This window comes from Heloderma suspectum, chromosome 3 (assembly GCF_057233095.1).
Source record: "Heloderma suspectum isolate Gila_16-S chromosome 3, 16-S_ref, whole genome shotgun sequence".
NCBI lineage: Eukaryota > Metazoa > Chordata > Lepidosauria > Squamata > Helodermatidae > Heloderma > Heloderma suspectum.
In genome coordinates this window covers 92,339,643-92,358,169 of record NC_139460.1, presented here as the reverse complement: position 1 = coordinate 92,358,169, position 18,527 = coordinate 92,339,643, and the positions used below count along the sequence as shown (strand labels likewise).

Here is an 18,527-nt window from a genome sequence, read left to right as displayed (position 1 = left end):
GAATCCCTTAGAAGAAATGGAGTAGCACTCATAGTCAAGAAAAGGGTGGGAAAAGCAGTACTGGGGTACAATCTTAAAAACGACAGAATGATCTCAGTACGAATCCAAGGCAAACCATTCAACATCACAGTAATTCAAGTCTATGCCCCAACCACTGATGCCGAAGAAGCTGAGGTTGATTGGTTCTGTGAAGACCTACAACACCTTCTAGAACTAACACCAAAAAAGATGTCCTCTTCATCATAGGGGATTGGAATGCTAAAGTAGGAAGTCAAGAAATCACCAGGATAACAGGCAAGCATGGCCTTGGTGTACAAAATGAAGCAGGACAAAGGCTAATAGGGTTTTGCCAAGAGAACACGCTGATCATAGCAAACACTCTTTTCCAATAGCACAAGAGACGACTCTACACATGGACATCACCAGATGGTCAATATCGAAATCAGATTGATTATGTCCTTTGCAGCCAAAGATGCAGAAGCTCTATACAGTCAGTAAAAACAAGACCTGGAGCTGACTGTGGCTCAGATCATGAGCTGCTTCTTGCAAAATTTCGGCTGAAATTGAAGAATGTAGGGAAAACCACTAAACCATTCAGGTATGACCTAAATCATATCCCTTATGAATACACAGTGGAGGTGAGGAATAGATTTCAGGGATTACACCTGATAGACAGAGTGCCTGAGGAACTATGGACGGAGGTCCGTAACATTGTTCAGGAGGCAGCAACGAAATCCATCCCAAAGAAAAAGAAATGCAAGAAAGCGAAGTGGCTGTCTGATGAGGCTTTACAAGTAGCTGAGGAAAGAAGGGAAGCGAAAAGCAAGGGAGAAAGGGGAAGATATACCCAACTGAATGCAGAGTTCCAGGGAATAGCAAGGAGAGACGAGAAGGCCTTCTTAAATGAACAATGCAAAGAAATCGAGGAAAACAACCGAATGGGAAAGACTAGAGATCTCTCCAAGAAAATCGGAGATCTCAAGGTAACGTTTTGTGCAAAGACTGGCATGATAAAGGACAAAGAAGGCAGGGACCTAACAGAAGCAGATGAGATTAAGAAGAGGTGGAAAGAATACACAGAAGAACTATACAGGAAAGATCTGAATGTCCCTGAGAGCCATGATAGTGCGGTCACTGAACTTGAGCCGGACATCCTAGAGAGTGAAGTCAAGTGGGCCTTAGGAAGCATTAGTAACAACAAAGCTAGCGGAGATGACAGTATTCCAGCTGAGTTATTTAAAATCCTAAAAGATGATGCTGTTAAAGTGCTGCATTCAATATGCCAACAAATTTGGAACACTCAACAATGGCTGCAAGACTGGAAAAGGTCAGTTTACATTCCAATTCCAAAGAAAGGCAACACCAAAGAGTGTTCAAACTACTGTACAATTGCGCTCATTTCACATGCCAGCAAGGTGATGCTCAAAATCCTACAAGCTAGGCTTCAGCAGTATGCGAACCGAGAACTACCAGAAGTACAAGCTGGGTTTTGAAGAGGCAGAGGAACTAGAGATCAAATCGCCAACATTCGCTGCATCATGGAGAAAGCAAGAGAATTCCAGAAAAATGTGTATTTCTGCTTCATTGACTACACTAAAGCCTTTGATTGTGTGGATCACAACAAACTGTGGCAAATTCTTAAAGTGATGGGAGTACCAGACCACCTTACCTGTCTCCTGAGAAACCTGTACGAGGGTCAAGAAGCAACAGTAAGAACCAGACATGGAACAACCGATTGGTTCAAAATTGGGAAAGGAGTACGACAAGGCTGCATATTGTCACCCTGCTTATTTAACTTATATGCAAAGTACATCATGAGAAATGCCGGGTTGGATGAATCAGAGGTCGGAATTAAGATTGCTGGGAGAATTATCAACAACCTCCGATATGCAGACGATACCACCCTAATGGCAGAAAGCGAAGAGGATCTCAAGAGCCTCTTGTTGAGGGTGAAAGAGGAGAGTGCAAAAGGTGGTTTGAAACTCAACATTAAAAAAACGAAGATCATGGCATCTGGCCCCATCACTTCCTGGCATATAAAAGGGGAAGAAATGGAAGCAGTGACAGATTTTACTTTCTTGGGCTCCAAGATCACCGCAAACGGTGACTGTAGCCATGAAATTAAAAGACGCTTGCTCCTTGGGAGGAAAGCTATGGCCAACCTAGACAGCATAGTAAGAAGCAGAGACATCACCTTGCCAACAAAGGTCCGTCTAATCAAAGCTATGGTTTTCCCAGTAGTAGCGTATGGCTGTGAGAGCTGGACTATAAGGAAGGCTGAGCGCCGAAGAATTGATGCTCTCGAACTGTGGTGCTGGAGAAGACTCTTACGAGTCCCCTGGACTGCATGGAGATCAAATCAGTCCATCCTAAAGGAAATCAACCCTGAGTGCTCATTGGAAGGACAGATACTGAAGCTGAAGCTCAAATATTTTGGCCACCAATGCGAAGAGAAAACTCCCTGGAAAAGACCCTGATGCTGGGAAAGACTGAAGGCAAAAGGAGAAGGGGACGGCAGAGGATGAGATGGCTAGATAGCATCACCGATGCAATGAATATGAACTTGAGCACACTCCGGGAGAGAGCAGAGGACAGGAAGGCCTGGCGTGCTATGGTCCATGGGGTCACGAAGAGTCAGACACGACTGAACAACAACAACAACAATTAATTGGTGCATGCTTTCTTCTTTAATTTCTCATTTAGCAGCAGACCAAATTTACTCTATGGCTGCCTCCAGGCTCTTTCCTTATTACCTTCATATCTCTCAGGGTTGGAAAGGTCTCTCCAGGAGTGGATCTCCCCACCCTGAGGTCTTGTGCAGTCCCCCAGAGGTTAGGTCCAGTTCTGGTCAGCAACCCCCTCAAGTGTAGATACTTCACCTTCAGGTGTTAAAAGAAGCAAAGTACTTTCTCTGTTACATTTCTGTTCAACTCCGCCTTCATCTAGTTTGGGAGTCTCTCCCTTCACTCCTTTTTTTCTTCTTTCTAAATGTTGCTCATGCACGTGTCCCATACTCCCCCTCCCACACTTCTCCACCAACTGTGAAATGTGGATTTCAATTTACCCAGGACCACTCAGTTGATCAGGCTGACAGGTTTGGGATCTTATGAGGTGGAGAAGAACACGCACACAACCAATGTAAATGAAAGAAAAGGAAATTTATTGGAATATAAGAAATAAGCAAAAGTAGAACCTCCTCAGAGTTGCACTCATTCTCTCTGAGGCTGAAGAGGTTGCACGCCTCCTAGGCACAAACTTGATTACAGAGAATTCTCAAAGAGTTTCAGGCTCTCTGAGTCATGAGAGGTTACACGCCTTTTAGGTAAGAGCTTAACACAAACAATTCTCAAGAAGCTGCGCCCTTCTTGGTCAAAACTTAGGTACCCAAATGTGGTGCATTAAATGACTAAATATACAGTTAGTCCCTGTTTGTTGCTCAGCTCCAGATCTGTATACACTGTGACTGGCCCACTGAGGCAACGGTGATACAGTGTCAGCCAGGCCCAAGCCTAAGATCCCAAACCCAAATAGTGAGTATGTCAGAACGAAGATAACTGTGCCTTATCTAAGCCTGGACAGTAAAATCCTTTCCCTGAATTCTACCCAACACATACCACAACGCTATCAAGTACTTGGCCAGAGCACTTAGTATGTGTCCCGTGGATCGAGGGTACTGTTGGTAGGTGCACATACAAACAATCCAGATGCAACCATGCCCCTCCTGAACAATGGCAGATTCAAGGGTTTTATACCTCTTTTCCCTCATTGGGGCTTATGAGATCAAAAAGGGGTTCATTATGTTCTTTGTTGAAAGTACATCATGTTCCCAATTTCCAGGATTGACGTTTGTTGAAGACAGACTGACATCTCCTTCCGACTCCCCAACATTTCTCAAGGTTGCTTCTGTGGTCATAACGTGCCGTCCTCCTCTTTTATGGGTTCATTTCTATCTTCTGTAACTGATACTTTGGCAATCTTCAGCACATACCAGAGCACCCCCATTTGGCCTTCCTGCAATAAAGTCATTCATTCTCCATTCACACCTCCCCTTCCTGGCCTGGGCTAGAATACTTCATATGCGCATGACATGGAATGGCTAAAAGTCAACCTTTTCACTTTTCATGATGTTCTCCATGGACACTTAAATGTTTTGGGTTACAAAATACATTTCAGGATGTTTACAATTCAGGCTTGTATTCAGGGTCAAACTTTGCATTCTATTTCTTTTCACACCAGATTTGTTACATTGCAAAGAAAACAAGAGTACATTGTGGCTCCTGAAGTCTACAAGGTTATCTACTAGGAGCAGGAAGAGACGTTATAGAAAGTAGCCATCTTTATTAACAAAAATCAAGTAAAGGTAGATTTAAGAAATGAGGCAAATTAATAAAAGTGATAAGATACTAAAAGTAAGATATAAACTTAAATATTTAAGGGAAATATATGTGGACGTGAGGAGATATAGGGAAGACAACATGAAAAAGTAGGAAAAATAAAATCACACCATGTCAATTTGGTTTTCTCTGACAGAACCTGCCGCATTTCATGATCCCCTCTAGTGTGCTACGTGGTTTGCTTGAACTGGGGATGGGTGAACAAGCCACGTTCACATTTGCCCAGATCCTCCAAACATCAAAATTGATGCTCATCTCTCCTTCACGTTCCACAACTGCTGTTCGATTTGTGTGAATGGGAAAATTGTGGAAATCAAATGCAGTCGAATAGGAAAATTGTGCAAAAATTTCAATATTTCTCAAAATTGCATAACTTTCTCCCAGAGAACAAAGCGTGAATGCACTTTTTTTTAAATTGCGCAATTTCAAATTGCTCTTTCTCTGAAATTTGTGGAATTTTCTAACACAGGCACATGTTTGAGAATTTGAACATTTTTGGAGAACACAATCTCTTGCGTGCACTCACATACAGGGCTGTGAATGTGGCATGCTTGACTGCTTTGCTGGCACAAACAAAATTCTCATACATCCCCAGCTTGAGCTTCCCACTTTGAATCTTATCACACACCTTTGTCATCAGATGAAGCCCCTGATGTAGAAACTCTTCTGAAGTGGGTTGGATGAATTGTCAGGCCCCTAATTACTGGTTTGGAGCGAAACCACCAAACTTTAATTTTCTTTTCAATCTCTGTGTTGCAGGTCATCAGCAAAGGTTGTTTTGTTTTTTTGAAAGGCATTTCCTTGAAGTTAAGGGGAAGGTGTGGTTGCAGTTGTTGCTTTTAAAATCTGCCCTTTAAATTGTGACATGGTTTATTACCCTTTTAGGGCCATAGCCATCTCTGGGAAATGGCCCATAAAAGAATTAACTGAGCCCAAACTGCATCTTAGTTAAGTCTGCCAGTTAGGGAAGAGGCCAGGGGATGGTCAGTGTTGAAGGCTGGTCAGATGGGAACAAGTTGCAATTCAGGTAGGATGTTCATCCCCAAAGTTCATCCCAGTGTATTTTGTGACTCTCGGGTCATCTGCATCAATGGCAGTGCAGATTTAAGGAAGGCCTGCATCATCCAGCGCAGGCAATCCAAATTATACACAATGGGAAGCAACAGAGAAGGGATGACAGAAAAAGAAATGTTATCTTTGACCTTTCAGTTGCATTGAGTCTTCTATATTATCAAAAGCTAACCCACCCCACTCTGCTAGGAGCTGTACAGACACTAGTTAATGATAAGCACTGATCTAAAAAGCACACAGCTTTGCAAGACAGCGTAGTAAAGCAAGTCACTTTGAGTTTTGCTAATGGAAAAGTAATTAAATTAATAACAATTATAATAATGTGCTCATCCTCCTCGGTGGCTCTTGCCTCCGTGGGGTTCAAAATGTGCATTTTGAGAGGGGTAACTATCTGCAGTGGGAAAATGGCAGATAGGAAAGGATTAAGCACCTCGTCCCTCCCCTGCCAGTTCTCCACTCTAAGTTTCTTTTAAATAAATAAAATGGCGTGGGGACAGTATTATGTGCTGCATGTGACGTGTAGATTGCCCGCAGGAGATTTTTTAAAAACTGAATACAAAATGGAGATTCCTGAAAATGCCAGTCTAAAACATTAAGCTGAGAGGAAAGAAAGAACATACAACTCATTTACTAGAAAATCTTCTCTTACATGGTTTGCTTGGGTATTCTTTTCAGAGTGATTTTGGGAATGGTTACCCTTGGCAACATGCTTTCTTCAGTGCTTGCTGGTAAAGTACAGCCATCGGACCAAGTCAGCAAAGTAATCTACAAGCAATTCAAAAAGGTAGCCATGTCTTCTAGTGTCTCTTGTTCCTTTTCCCCACCCCCCAAGTATTCTTGAAGAAAGAGCTTTGGGGCTCTTTTTATTGCTTCGCAATACAATGTTTGCCTAAAATGTTTGATGCCAATTTAAGGAAATTATACACATTTATTGGTCAGACTGGGACAAGTTGCAGTTCAGGCAGGACGTTGACTCCCCAAAAGTTCATCCCAGTTTGCTTATGAGAGCAGTTGGATAGACAAAGTTTTTTTTGTGACTGTCGTGTCTTCTGCAGTAACAGCAGTGCAGATGTAAGGAAGGCCTGCATTAGCATTTCCTAACTTGGTGCCCTCCTGATGTGTTGGATTACAACTCCCAGCATCCCCCAGCCAGCATACCTGGCTGGGGGATGCTGGGAGTTGTAGTCCAACTCCAGACTGGGGAAGGCTGGGCTACATCACCTAATGCAAGCAGTCCAAACTGTACAGAACAGGAAACACTGAAGAAGGGGCGTACATTTGCACACATGTGACACACATGTTTGCATTACCTTACTGTGAAGTCTGGGATGTTTTAGAAGGTGCTGTATCAAGGCAGGGCAGCATGATTCAGGCAGCGGAAGTGCTGGAGGGACAAAATCAGGGGGAAAAGTATAACTGCAAGGTTAGCTAGTTAGTTAAAATGTATTTATATGCTGCTTTTTGTCAGTGGACCGTACCCAAAGCAGCTGATGATAAACTTCAAAGACAGCAACCCTTACAAAATATGAGAACATAGTGTCAACAGATTCAAATAAAAAGTCAACCATTCAAAAATCATAACCTGTAAATGGAAAGTTACAATGAAATAATACAATCTACATTTAATATATTAAGGCGTAACACATTCTATTCCGGGCCTGCATCTGCTGCCACTCCATACCCTCCAATATTTTACAGATGGAATTAGCTTATAACACCCCTGTTTTCACGCCACTGCTTGAGCTCTCCCCGCTGTAATTGCACATTGCTGGAAGCTCTACACCAACTTGTGGCCCTCCAGATGTTTTGGCCTACAGCTCCCATCAGCCCTAGCCAGCATAGCCAATGGTGAGGAATGATGGGAGTTGTAGGCCACATTGTAGCCACCCGTGCTCTATTTTATCTGCTCTTTGCTGGGTTAATTTAGCCTGGAAGCTGTTTTGGATCCAGATAAGCTTTAAAAAAAAACCTGCCCTACAATATGCAATTTGACGTGAACCTCACCAGGCTGTTCCCTAATCTAAAGAAATACTGGAGAAATTTGCAGAGATTCCGATGTGTATGCTTGCATTTAGATGGAAAAGAGAATTCCAAAGGGGGTTATGTCAACCCAATTTTCCATGTAAGTAACTTGCGCTAATCTGAAAATTTAAAAACAAACAAACAACCTAGTGCAATGCTAGCTCCTCCTGTGTTCCTCTCCCTCTTAGCCCACAGTAGTATTATGCCTGAGCAGCCCTATTTTGAGGATTGAACTCATCATCAGTTGTTTACCCAAAGACCATAGTTATGCTGAGTCGCATCCAAAGAACTGTGAGCAGAACAGAAGTTCCTCAGATGGCTTGCACACATGTTTGTGCATTTCTCCAGTAGGTTATGTAGTGGTTCTCATGCTGCCACTTGCAGGAGAGATTGCACAAGTTCCTGTTCAAGTGGAAGAATATGTCTGGTTTTCTCATGTGATGCTCTAATACAGCCTTCCCCAACCTGGTGTCCCCAGCGTTGAACTACAACCCTCAGCATCCTCAAATAGCGTGTCTATGCCGGTTGGCATTATGGGAATTGTAGTCCACCACATCTGGGGGGCACCAGGTTAGGGAAGGCTACTCTAAAGCATGGTATAGGGGAGGTGACCTAGTGCCCACCAGATGTTTTGGATTACAACTCCCATAATTGGTTCTGCTGGCTGGGGCTGATGGGAGTTGTAGTCCAAAACTTCTGGAAGGACCGCATTGCCTGCCCCTGGTGTAAAACAACACTTCTGTGACTGGAGAACTTTTTCCATGTGAAAAGGCACCATTAGATCCAACCCCCCAAAAATACAGACAGCGAAGAACTGTTTCCATTCTGCAAGTTTCTGTTTCTCCATTGTCCAGGAGACAGAGTTTTGTTTTCTGATTTCCAGCAGTTTACTTCAGTGCTAACAATGGATTTATATTACAACCCCTCACATGAAACAAAGCAGTATCTAGTTGACACACAGAGTGCAGAAATGGAGCAGAAACTACTCAATGTAGTTTCCCTTGACACACATTATGTGGTAGCCAATACTACTTTTAGTCACTGGCATCAATCAGAGAGAGAGAGGGAAAGAAAGTTCAACCAGTACTCCAGGCTCACTTCTAAATTCAGTAGGAACAGCACAACAAGCTTAGCAAATAGCATGGGTATTTCTTGTGACTCTCCTATATTACTAGGAATGAAAAGCAACCATCCCTATGGGGAAAATTCAGTTCTAGAATATGGAGTTCTGCTTTGCATTTGTAGTATTTTTCACTCTTTGTCCCCAAACTCCTCCTTCCCGTTCATATTGGCAGGGCTGGGAAACAAGTTTATGTTAATTGAGCGTACTTATGAATTTGCTGTTTCTGTGTATCAAGTGGCGAGAACCCTTGAATCTCATCAGGATTGTTTAATTAACCATATTCTGATGTCTCTTCTTCTTTTCTTTAAAACACCACTGTTTCACAGGAAAAAGCCCTGCAAACAAACAAAATATGGATTCATCAGATACCTCATTATCATGACACAAGTAGTACTTTTAAAAGTCTGGTTGGAAAAGCACCAGGGGAGGTGGGCATGAGGTTCTGGCTGCTTAACTATACAAACACCTTATAAGACAGTATACAATGTCTTTTTAAGGTTGGGTAACTTTCTCTTTGCAGATTCATTTGCAGGACAACTTGGGGAAGCTCTCCCATATTTTGGAAATAGATCACTTTGCTCTGGTGGTACATGAACAGATTCAGTGTAAGTAGAAAGATATCAAATGGTGCTATGAACCATTTCCTCCCTCAGCAGCTAGCATGCTTTTGAGCCTGTAATTGATTTATGAATGTGTTTGTTGCTGTTCTGCTAAACTATCTGAGGGATTGCCTATCTCAGTATGAACCTGCTCAGTTACTAAGATCAGTAGGAGAGACCTTTTTGAAGACACCCTGACTTACAGAGGCCCGCTTGTCAGACAGACAGGAAAGGGCTTTCTCCTGCATTGCTCCAAAACTCTGGAACACACTGCCTTTAGATTTACAACTTTAGCCTACAACTCCCATCAGCCCTAGCCAGAACAGCCAATGATAAGGGATCATGGGAGTTGTGGGTCAAAATATCTGGAAGGCCTACCCTGGTACTAAACATATTTGACGCAACATGCAGTCAAAAATAGTATGTTCAGTGTCACATTTGGTTTCTTCCAATTTCCCCAGTCCGGTGGATCAGGCCCATTGTTAACAGTGGGATGAACTGGAAGGGACAATACATAAAATGTAAGAAACATGTTAACAGCAGTGCAACCAAATCCATGTGAGTTTTTCTTCACCTCACCATTGGCACTGATACATCTATTGAACATTACTCTGGCATATGGTTTATCTTTAGACAAGGTTGACTGTATTCTGCATTCTACCCCCACTTTCCACAAATAGTAATTCCCATGATTTCTAGCATCTCTGTCATACATGTCTTGGAGCATCCAAAGCCTGCATGCATACCAGCCCAAGTCCTGGCATGATTCAGGCTCAGTTTGTTGCTCTCCCTGGTTAATACATTTTGCTTTATGCAGGCAGTAAAGGCTGTTCTATTCCATCAGGCATTTAATGTTTAATGTTTTGTTGCTCTTCCATTTTTGTTTCAGTGCGACTCTTATTTTATTGGTTTCGGTTTGTTTGTTTTTTGCTCCGTATGTGAACTTTCAGTGTTTTTATTGTACATTGCCCCAGGTGCCTGGTAGGTGGAGAATGCAATTTATAAATCTAGTGGCTGGGTGACTGGCCAGATGGGTGATTAATATTTTTAATAAAAATAAATAAATAAATCTAATGAATAAATAATAAATACGTAGCATTTAACAGGGATTGATGGCAGCGATAGTCATATACAGAGTGGCCCAAAAGTAGGTACACAGTATAGTTTATTTGCATTTTATTAAATTGTTTATTACATTTACATTTGTTTAACACTGTTAAATCTCGTAAGTGCTCAAAATGTATTCCATCAACGTTGCAACATTCCTCGAACCTGTCCAGAACACTGCGACACACACAGTACGACACAAATTCCAGTCCGCATCAATGTCCATAAATGCTTCCGAGATGAATTTTTTTAATTCGCCCACTGTCCAGGGATTCCTCTCAAAAACCTTATTCTTTACTACACCCCCCAAAAAGAAGACCATTGGTGTTAAGTCGGATGAACGTGGCAGCCATTCAATGCTGCCATGTCGTCCAATCCAATGCTGTGGGAAGGTGTTGTCAAGATAGTCCCTTACTGCAAAAGCATAATGAGGACGTGCCCTGTATTGTTGGAAGAGCAGTTCGACGAAGTTAGCCCTGGTTCTGAGTTGTGGCACTACCTCGTCGCGTAACATGTTTAGGTAATTGTTACTGTCCACAGTTGTATCGAAGAAAACTGGTCCTACAACACCTTCGCTGGACAGTGCACCCCACACTGTGATGCCTGGCTGGTTCAGTTGAGATGTGATAGTCAGATGAGGATTTTCATCTGCCCAATACACACAGTTATGCCTGTTCACGTGGCCTGACAACTTGAAAGAAGCCTCATCTGACTAGATGATCTTATCAAGAAGGTCTGGTTCGTTAGAGATTTGGTTATGCATCATCTCACAGAATTGCAACCGGTGGTCTGGGTCGTCCTCTGGAAGACCATGTAACAGTCTTGGACGGTATGGCTTCAATTTCAATTTACGCATTTAAGTGTTGCAAGGACGTTCTAGGTATGGATAGCTGCTTAGATGCACGTCGTGTGGACTTTTTCGGACTGTTCACAAATGTCAGAGCGACTCTCATCTCATTTTCCTCTCTCATAGACGTCCCTGGACGTCCAGATTTCAGTGCATTAGCCACTGCACCTGTTTCTTCAAATTTATCTTTAAGACAGTAAATTGTCAGACGTGTTGGTGGAGGAGTGTCAGATGCTTCTTGCCACACTGTGCGCACCCGCTTGGCATTTTCAGTCTTCCAGTACTGCTTTAGAATCCACTTTCTTTCTTCTTAACTCAAATTTGCTGCCATCATTCACAATATCAGTAAAAAAACAACAACTAAACAACTGTATACCTACTTAAGGGCCTCACTCCCCTCACTCTCTACACTTAACTGATTTAACTGTCACTCCCTGTCACTCACTCTTCCCAACTGTCATTCTGACTCCACCCACACATCTTCTACTCACACATTCTCTCCCCGTCCCATCAACATTCTAAACAACTGTATACCCACTTTTGAGCCACCTGGTATATGTTATAGAACAGCTGTCATGAAGATTAGAAATAAATTTTGTTAATGGAAACTAAGATACCTACCATGCCAGTTCTGGGTCAGATAGCAGATGTGTGCATAATGTACCCTGACCTTTGAATTTCTTTGGTGCTTCTCACCTGAGTACAGTGTCTCACAATATGAGTAGATGTTTGCAGAATCCAATCTTATATGCTGTAGCTTTGCAAAATTCATCTTCCTAATTGAGATAGAGGACCAGTGATTCCTGTCCTGCAGTATTCCTCCTCTTGAAATCTGGGTTGCCTTTCTCTTCCTTGGACTGGACTCTGGTATCTTTGAGGGTGCCTTAATTGACAGAGGGGAGAGGGAGGAAAATGGTCCAGACATTCAGGTCTTGCCACAATTTGTCAATGTGCTATTTATTTCTATCAGTTGCCATTTAAAAAAAACACAAAAAAGCTGGAGTTGCAGAAGTAGAGACAAAAGGCTTCACTATGGAGCTCCTGAACTCAAAATAGACTGGGCAGACCATTGTGGTCCAGCCCCAGGGAAACCTACTCCAGAGTATTTACTTTGAAGATTATAGACTATGGATTGGATCCACTCTTAGTTAGACTTTGAGCAGACTCGCTGGATTCAATAGGCTTTATGTTAGTTATGACCAACGCAAGCCCCATTGATTTCAGTGGGTATATTCCAAGTATGTCTAAGTCTGGATTGAATCCATAATCTCTGCCAACATTTTTTTTTAAAAACTTGAGAGAAAATCACAGCCCTTGGGCTCAATTTTTACTTATCTAAGTCTGTGTCATATTGTGGAGAGGTGGTGACCAAAACAGACAATGAAGGCTAGGATATCTCACTGATTCCTATGTAAACAACATTAGCCCTACCCAAGTGTTCAGTTGTGTAGGGGGAGCCAGGGATGCAAGCTCCAGCCCGGTCCCCTCCACTCCCAACTCCCCTGTGTTGACAGGGAAAGGTCTTCAGTGAAAGTGTAAGCCTTTTCAAAAGAACATAATTACAGAGCTCCATGCGATCAGGAACTCTGCCTTCCTAGGGTTCCCGAATGTGCAGTAAACCGAACATCTGAACTGAATTATTGTTATAAGTATTCTCTGTAGTATCCCATGGTGTCCTAGTGCTAATGCTAATAGAAACATAGGGGAGCATCCAAAGGTGTCCCAGCGCTAGCACTAAGGACATTGTGCTAGTGTAAACCGCTTTTGGTGGCAAATCATCTCTTTTTCCCATTGCGCTAGTTACTATGCACAAGCATTTGTTTACACTAGCACAATGTCATTAGTGGTAGTGCTGGGACACCTTTGGATGCTCCCCTATGTTTCTCTTTCAAAACATAGTTACTAGCTCATTTTGACTTTGTTCAGGGCTGATAGTTAATATATAGCTAACCATGGCGTGCACCTGTGTGAACTTCCATTGAATTTTTATTACTGCATATCAGAGTTTAGTGATGACTTTCAAATATGTTGCATTTTATTTTGGAGTGAAATGAACCATTCATTTCCTGTTTTATAGTTCTCCACAGTCATTTCTGAATGACTTTCAGCCAATTTTAACTCCTAACTTGTTGGATGAGGAGATGATGATGATGATTTATTTGCATACCATTTTTCTTAACATGATATCTTGGCACAGCTGAAGTCACCGAGAGTTTTGCCTTTGACTGAACTGAAGTTCAGAACTCTTACATTTCTCACATGGTTTTATTTGTTAGTCACCTCGCAGAAAGGCAGGCTATAAATGTTTAAATAAATGACCAAGTATCTCCTGTATGCTAATATACCATCTTCTCTCCAGATTCCAACTATCTTTTTGTGCTAAAAGAAGAATTATCCTTGTTCATTTAATTTTTTTCTCATGTATGTCTTAATGGGGTTGGAACCAAAGGTTCCTTTCCTTGATTGGGAGGAGCCTTTCTCCTACAGAGAGACTCCTTCCATCAAGGGAAGGGAGCCTTTGGATCCAACCCTTCGTTTTTAAAACTTCCCAGTCTGGAGGCCACTGCAGATCTTTAAGATGACAAATGAGATTCAAATATAAAACATTTAAAATTGAAGGCCAGATGTTAAAAGAGCCCCATGATAATCCAAAGCTGAAACCTGTTTTTCTGAATGGAGTGTCTTGTCTCTGGAGTATTTTTCTCACCCTTTGTCAATTTTTGTGTCATTCATTACTAATTTTTAAGGGGGCTTTTATGTTTCAATCAAATGTTTAGCTGCTGTGGAGCAAGCTGAGGCTGGTGCCTCAACACCTAAAGTGACACTTTTCTTACCAGGCAAGTGATGCTTTATTACAGCTGTTCCCCAGTCTAGTCCCCTCCAAATGTTTTGAACTTCATCCCCCATAAGCCCCAGCCAGCATGGCCAATAGTCAGGAATGCTGGGAATTGAAGTCCAAGACATCTGGAGAGCACCAGGTTGCCTGACCTTGCTTTATTGCCTTTGAAATGCCCGGATAAACCCTTGTAACAGCTGTTTGTGCAGTATATTGCGTTGGGTTGGGATGCCAGAGTCACTGAAATGACCCTAAGGATGTGGCAGTGACTCCATAGTCTACTCCAGCCTGGTGCCCTCCAGATGTTTTGGACTGCAACTGCCAGAATTCCTGATCCCCATTGGCCATGCTGGCTGAGGCTGATGGGAGTTGAAACATCTGGAGGGCACCAGGCTGGGGAAGGCTGCTCTATTCCCCCTCCTTCAAGAATGCTTCTGGCACAGTGGCACCACACAGGCTTTCACTGAGTACTAGCAAAGCAATTTCAGCAGCATGAACTGGACCCGTTTCCATGGGCAGAACCAGGAAACAAAGCATCTGCTCACCTTGTACCAGCCTAGAGCCCTTTGCTTGAAATGATATTCTGTCATTAATGAACAGCTAAGATCCAGTGGCTAAGCTTTCAGTCTGGTAATTCTAACAGAAAATTGGACATGTCGGTGGGTGGGCTGCTGGATTAAAATGTACTGTAGATAACAGTGTCTTGCTTTAAGTTGTTAGTTTGAAAACTGAGCAGTCGTGACTGCTGTGTTCTTCTCTCCTCTAGATCACAGCGATGGCAAATCCAGTAAAAGGCAGATGGTGTTTGGTGTTGTCACAGCAATTGACTTGCTTAACTTTGTGACTGCACGGGAACAGCAGAACAAGGCAACCTCAGTTCAAGAAGCTCGTTGAGGGCAGTTGCTTCACTGGCTTTTCATTTCCTAAAAAAAAAAAAGTGTCTTTTCTTTTTTTTCCTGCCCTTTTTATTAGAACAATCTCAAATTATGTTTTCTTCTAAACAAATAACCCCAAAGTCATCCATGGGATCCATTTGCTGTAAACAAGACTCTGCAGTTATAACTTCCAGAACGTAATGAGCACACCAAAATGTAAGGCACTTAAGTATAGGGTGGTCCTCAGGATAGCGGGCGTTCAGTGAGAAGTCTTTTTTGCTGATATAAAAGTGAACTGGAGGGACAAGTCCTGGATAATGACCCGGTGGGATCAGGCCATGGGGGTTGTGGTATTGACTGCATGGGGTCCTCCCCAAGCTGCACCGGTCCTGCTCTCATGGGTGCAATATATTTTGAAGCTCTTCCTCCCATGTGAGGTATAGAGGCAGTATTAGGTAGCTTATCCCTGTTACAACTTGGCAGATGTCAAGTCTTCTGTATTTTAGATACATGAGAAGACAGCCATATCCTAACATGGTCTCCATGGGAGGACCACCTTCATACTTGTCCAGGTGCCAGATCATAAAGTTGCTGTACATGTGCAATAGGCAGGGTGGTCTGTAGATGTGTTCTGTCCTTTGTGAGAGGCTAGCAACATAGTCTTTTGTTCAGAGCCAGCAGCAGGGGCAAACGCCCTATCTGTCCAGTGAATGTGTGTTAGGACTGAATCCACCTCAAAATTCTTTCCAGACACAAACTTGCAAAATATCAATTATCTGCCCTTTCCCATATTCAGCTCTCACTTTCTATATGTTTAACTCTTCACCCTGGCCAAATTGTGGAGATGAGGAGGGGCAAGGAAATAATCCAGTTTCACTAATGCATAGCAAAAACAGAAAGGGGGAAGTTTTTCGCTAGTAAATAAGTAATCTGGCTCTACCAAACACTCCACTGTGCACATTATTTCTTTGTGTCACCACTTTGCATTCTGAATCATTGTCTGCACATTACTTGTAAGGGAATCAGATCTCCAGCAGTGTCAGAGAACACTAAATTTTCCACTGCTTTGCATTCTTAACTCCACCAGAATCTAGATTTTTATTAACCTAGTATTGGCTAATTTGGATAACAGAATAATGAATGTTGAAATTATTCCTATATTTGCTGTTCAGTGAAGACCAAATCAAGTTTACCAGATATTCCAATCTTAAATCAAAAATTTTAATGACGATTCTTAGCTCAAGTATGTGCATACACACTTGAATTTGTCTAGCTTTATATACCCTGATGTCAACTTTTTTTGCTACTTTGCACATGGGTAAGCTAAAATGTTACATTATGTTGTTTCAAAATATGTATGTTTTAAAAACCTTTGGGCTTAATAGGAGATATTGGAAACACATTTGGCTTTTCATTTACTCAACTTAATTTGTTAATCCACACTGATGTAGTTTTTTCCTTCTACAGCTTCCTATAACTTCCATTGGAAGATTTTAAGAAACACGTTACTGATTCTGTATTTTTCCAGTCATAATAATACTTGTGTTTTATGTCTGAAGACCTTTCCTGCAACAATCCAACACAGAAAGTGTGCAGAAGCTCATTGATATCATATATAAAACTCGGATTTATATGTAAAACTTAACTAGATGCCATCTTAAATATAATAAATGCAGTTTGGTCCTGTTCGTAGCAGAGAAGCTACCCTTAAATTTTGCTCAGCCTTCAACATTCTAATCAATGAACATAATTGTTTCAGGCTGTCCAGAGTTATGAAAGGGAAATCCCATATATTTTTTAAAGTTCTGTTCCGGTATTATATATGTTCCAAATTCAATATGAAGATCAAAATAAAAATTGTTATTTCTGATGAACTCCACAGATTGGCGTTTCTTGTTTTATTTGTTTATCTTAGAAGTACTTCTGAGTGCAAGCATGTGGGCCCAGGCCAGCATATGAGTGGGTGGCCAAAGATCTCCCTCCCAGACCTCCACTGTATATAAATAGCACTGATCCCTTGTTGGGAGACAGGTAGGCAGAGATGTCTGGATGCTGTAGTCTCCCCCACTACTCAGGTGATCAACAGCAGTGGAAGAAATCACTGCACCAAACACATTATGGGGAACAGTGCGCAGGCTGGACCAGCCTTCAGCCAGGCCCTGTGTCTGAATTGTGCTGGAATCTTTTAACACCAAGCAGCCAGCAGTCTGAAAGCTAGAGAACAATAGCCATATAACACGACATCTGAAATGGATCCTAATTCTTGCTTGAGTAGCTATGACATGGGTGGGAACACTGTCTGGTTTGTCAGATTGGGAGTATTGACTCTTTGTTTCTGGTGTTCTCCATGTGAACAAACATCTTTGGAAGTTGATCCTAATGTGGTGGACCTGGCTGGGTTGGATATCATTTGTCCTCTATCTTTGGCAGATGTCCATTCAGGTGCCTAATACTAAGGTTTTATCAGTCAGTACTAACAGATAGCTCAAGCTGCATGGATGTTGGATGTGCATCATTGGAGGATGATCTACACTGGGCCATGGTTTATTCCCAGTTGCCCAGCCAGAGAGAAGGTTGCCCTTTTTAACTGTTGTGCTGCCTCTTCTCTGTGTTCTCACTGAGTGTCTCCGTACCACATTCTCTTCCCTGCTTCTCCTGTGCTGTATACACGTGGCGATGTTCAAGAACTGTACTAGAGTGGCATGCGCCAGAACGGCTATGTAGCCAGCAACTGGTTTTCTAGGTTCACCGGAGCGTTAAAATGAATGTTCTTCCTTTTTAAGAATCAAAACAAAGAAGAGGCTTAGTGGGATGGAGTTTGGGCCAAATGGTGCCTTTTTATTGCCAGTCTAACAAGCACTTATAGATAGAGCTGACTGATTAAAAACTGCACTGCCCTCTTTCACCCTATGGCATGTAGGTAAAACAACATGGCTAAATCGAGCACAGCTTGTTCTGTGCTAGTCTTGCTCTGTAAATAAATAGCGGACTTCAATCGACAGCATTACTTTCATAAGTAATAAATACCCCCCGCCCGCCAGCGCCGCCCCTAGAATATAGTTCTGTGTCATTACCTTTTAATTACCGAGTTGGCTGGGGAGACAAACTTTGAAGAGATTCCGTGTCTTCTTTCCAAAAGTCATTAGAAGCACTTTCAACTAGAGCAGAAACTAATGTAGAAAAATAAATTTAAATGTTTGAGATGGAATGCCCAATGATTTATTTGACAAGCATTAAAAAACAGACATTGAATTTCAGATATTGCTACTCAATATTGGCAATTTGTCAAGAAAGTATTGTTGTGGGATTATGAATTATAGGTTCTCCCACCAGATTTTGTGAATAGAAAACAGAATTTTGGCACCAAAAATGGCATTGTCACCAGTACCATGAAGAGCACTTTCCTGGAATGCCTCCCCTTATGAACATTCTTAATAAGGAAAGAAGTAGAAGATGGCAATTTTCATAATTACTGTACTTTCTGGCTAGCTGATCTAGTTGAACAGTACTTCTGGGAACTGCAAAATCCAGTTTTAACTGTCATTTGTGAAAATGGCTTGAATTTTGTGGAATTTGAGACCATTTGCCCAGGACGGGCTGAGTCCAAACCAAGCTATCACAGGAAGGCCTGTACCTCTTTAACACACCTTCAC

General features: G+C 42.1%; 1 protein-coding gene across 1 annotated transcript in view; it reads left to right on the top strand.

The window, feature by feature from the left end:
* Nucleotides 1–16,754, top strand: part of LOC146349939 (cystathionine beta-synthase-like protein) — a 69,400-nt gene extending 52,646 nt beyond the window's left edge. The window contains exons 14-16 of the mRNA XM_084843831.1: nucleotides 6,141–6,249; nucleotides 9,131–9,215; nucleotides 14,766–16,754. Coding sequence (XP_084699957.1) covers nucleotides 6,141–6,249; nucleotides 9,131–9,215; nucleotides 14,766–14,893 — 322 coding nt within the window. The 3' untranslated portion in view covers nucleotides 14,894–16,754. The remainder of the gene's footprint in view (nucleotides 1–6,140; nucleotides 6,250–9,130; nucleotides 9,216–14,765) is intronic.
* The last annotated feature ends 1,773 nt before the right edge of the window (nucleotides 16,755–18,527 follow it).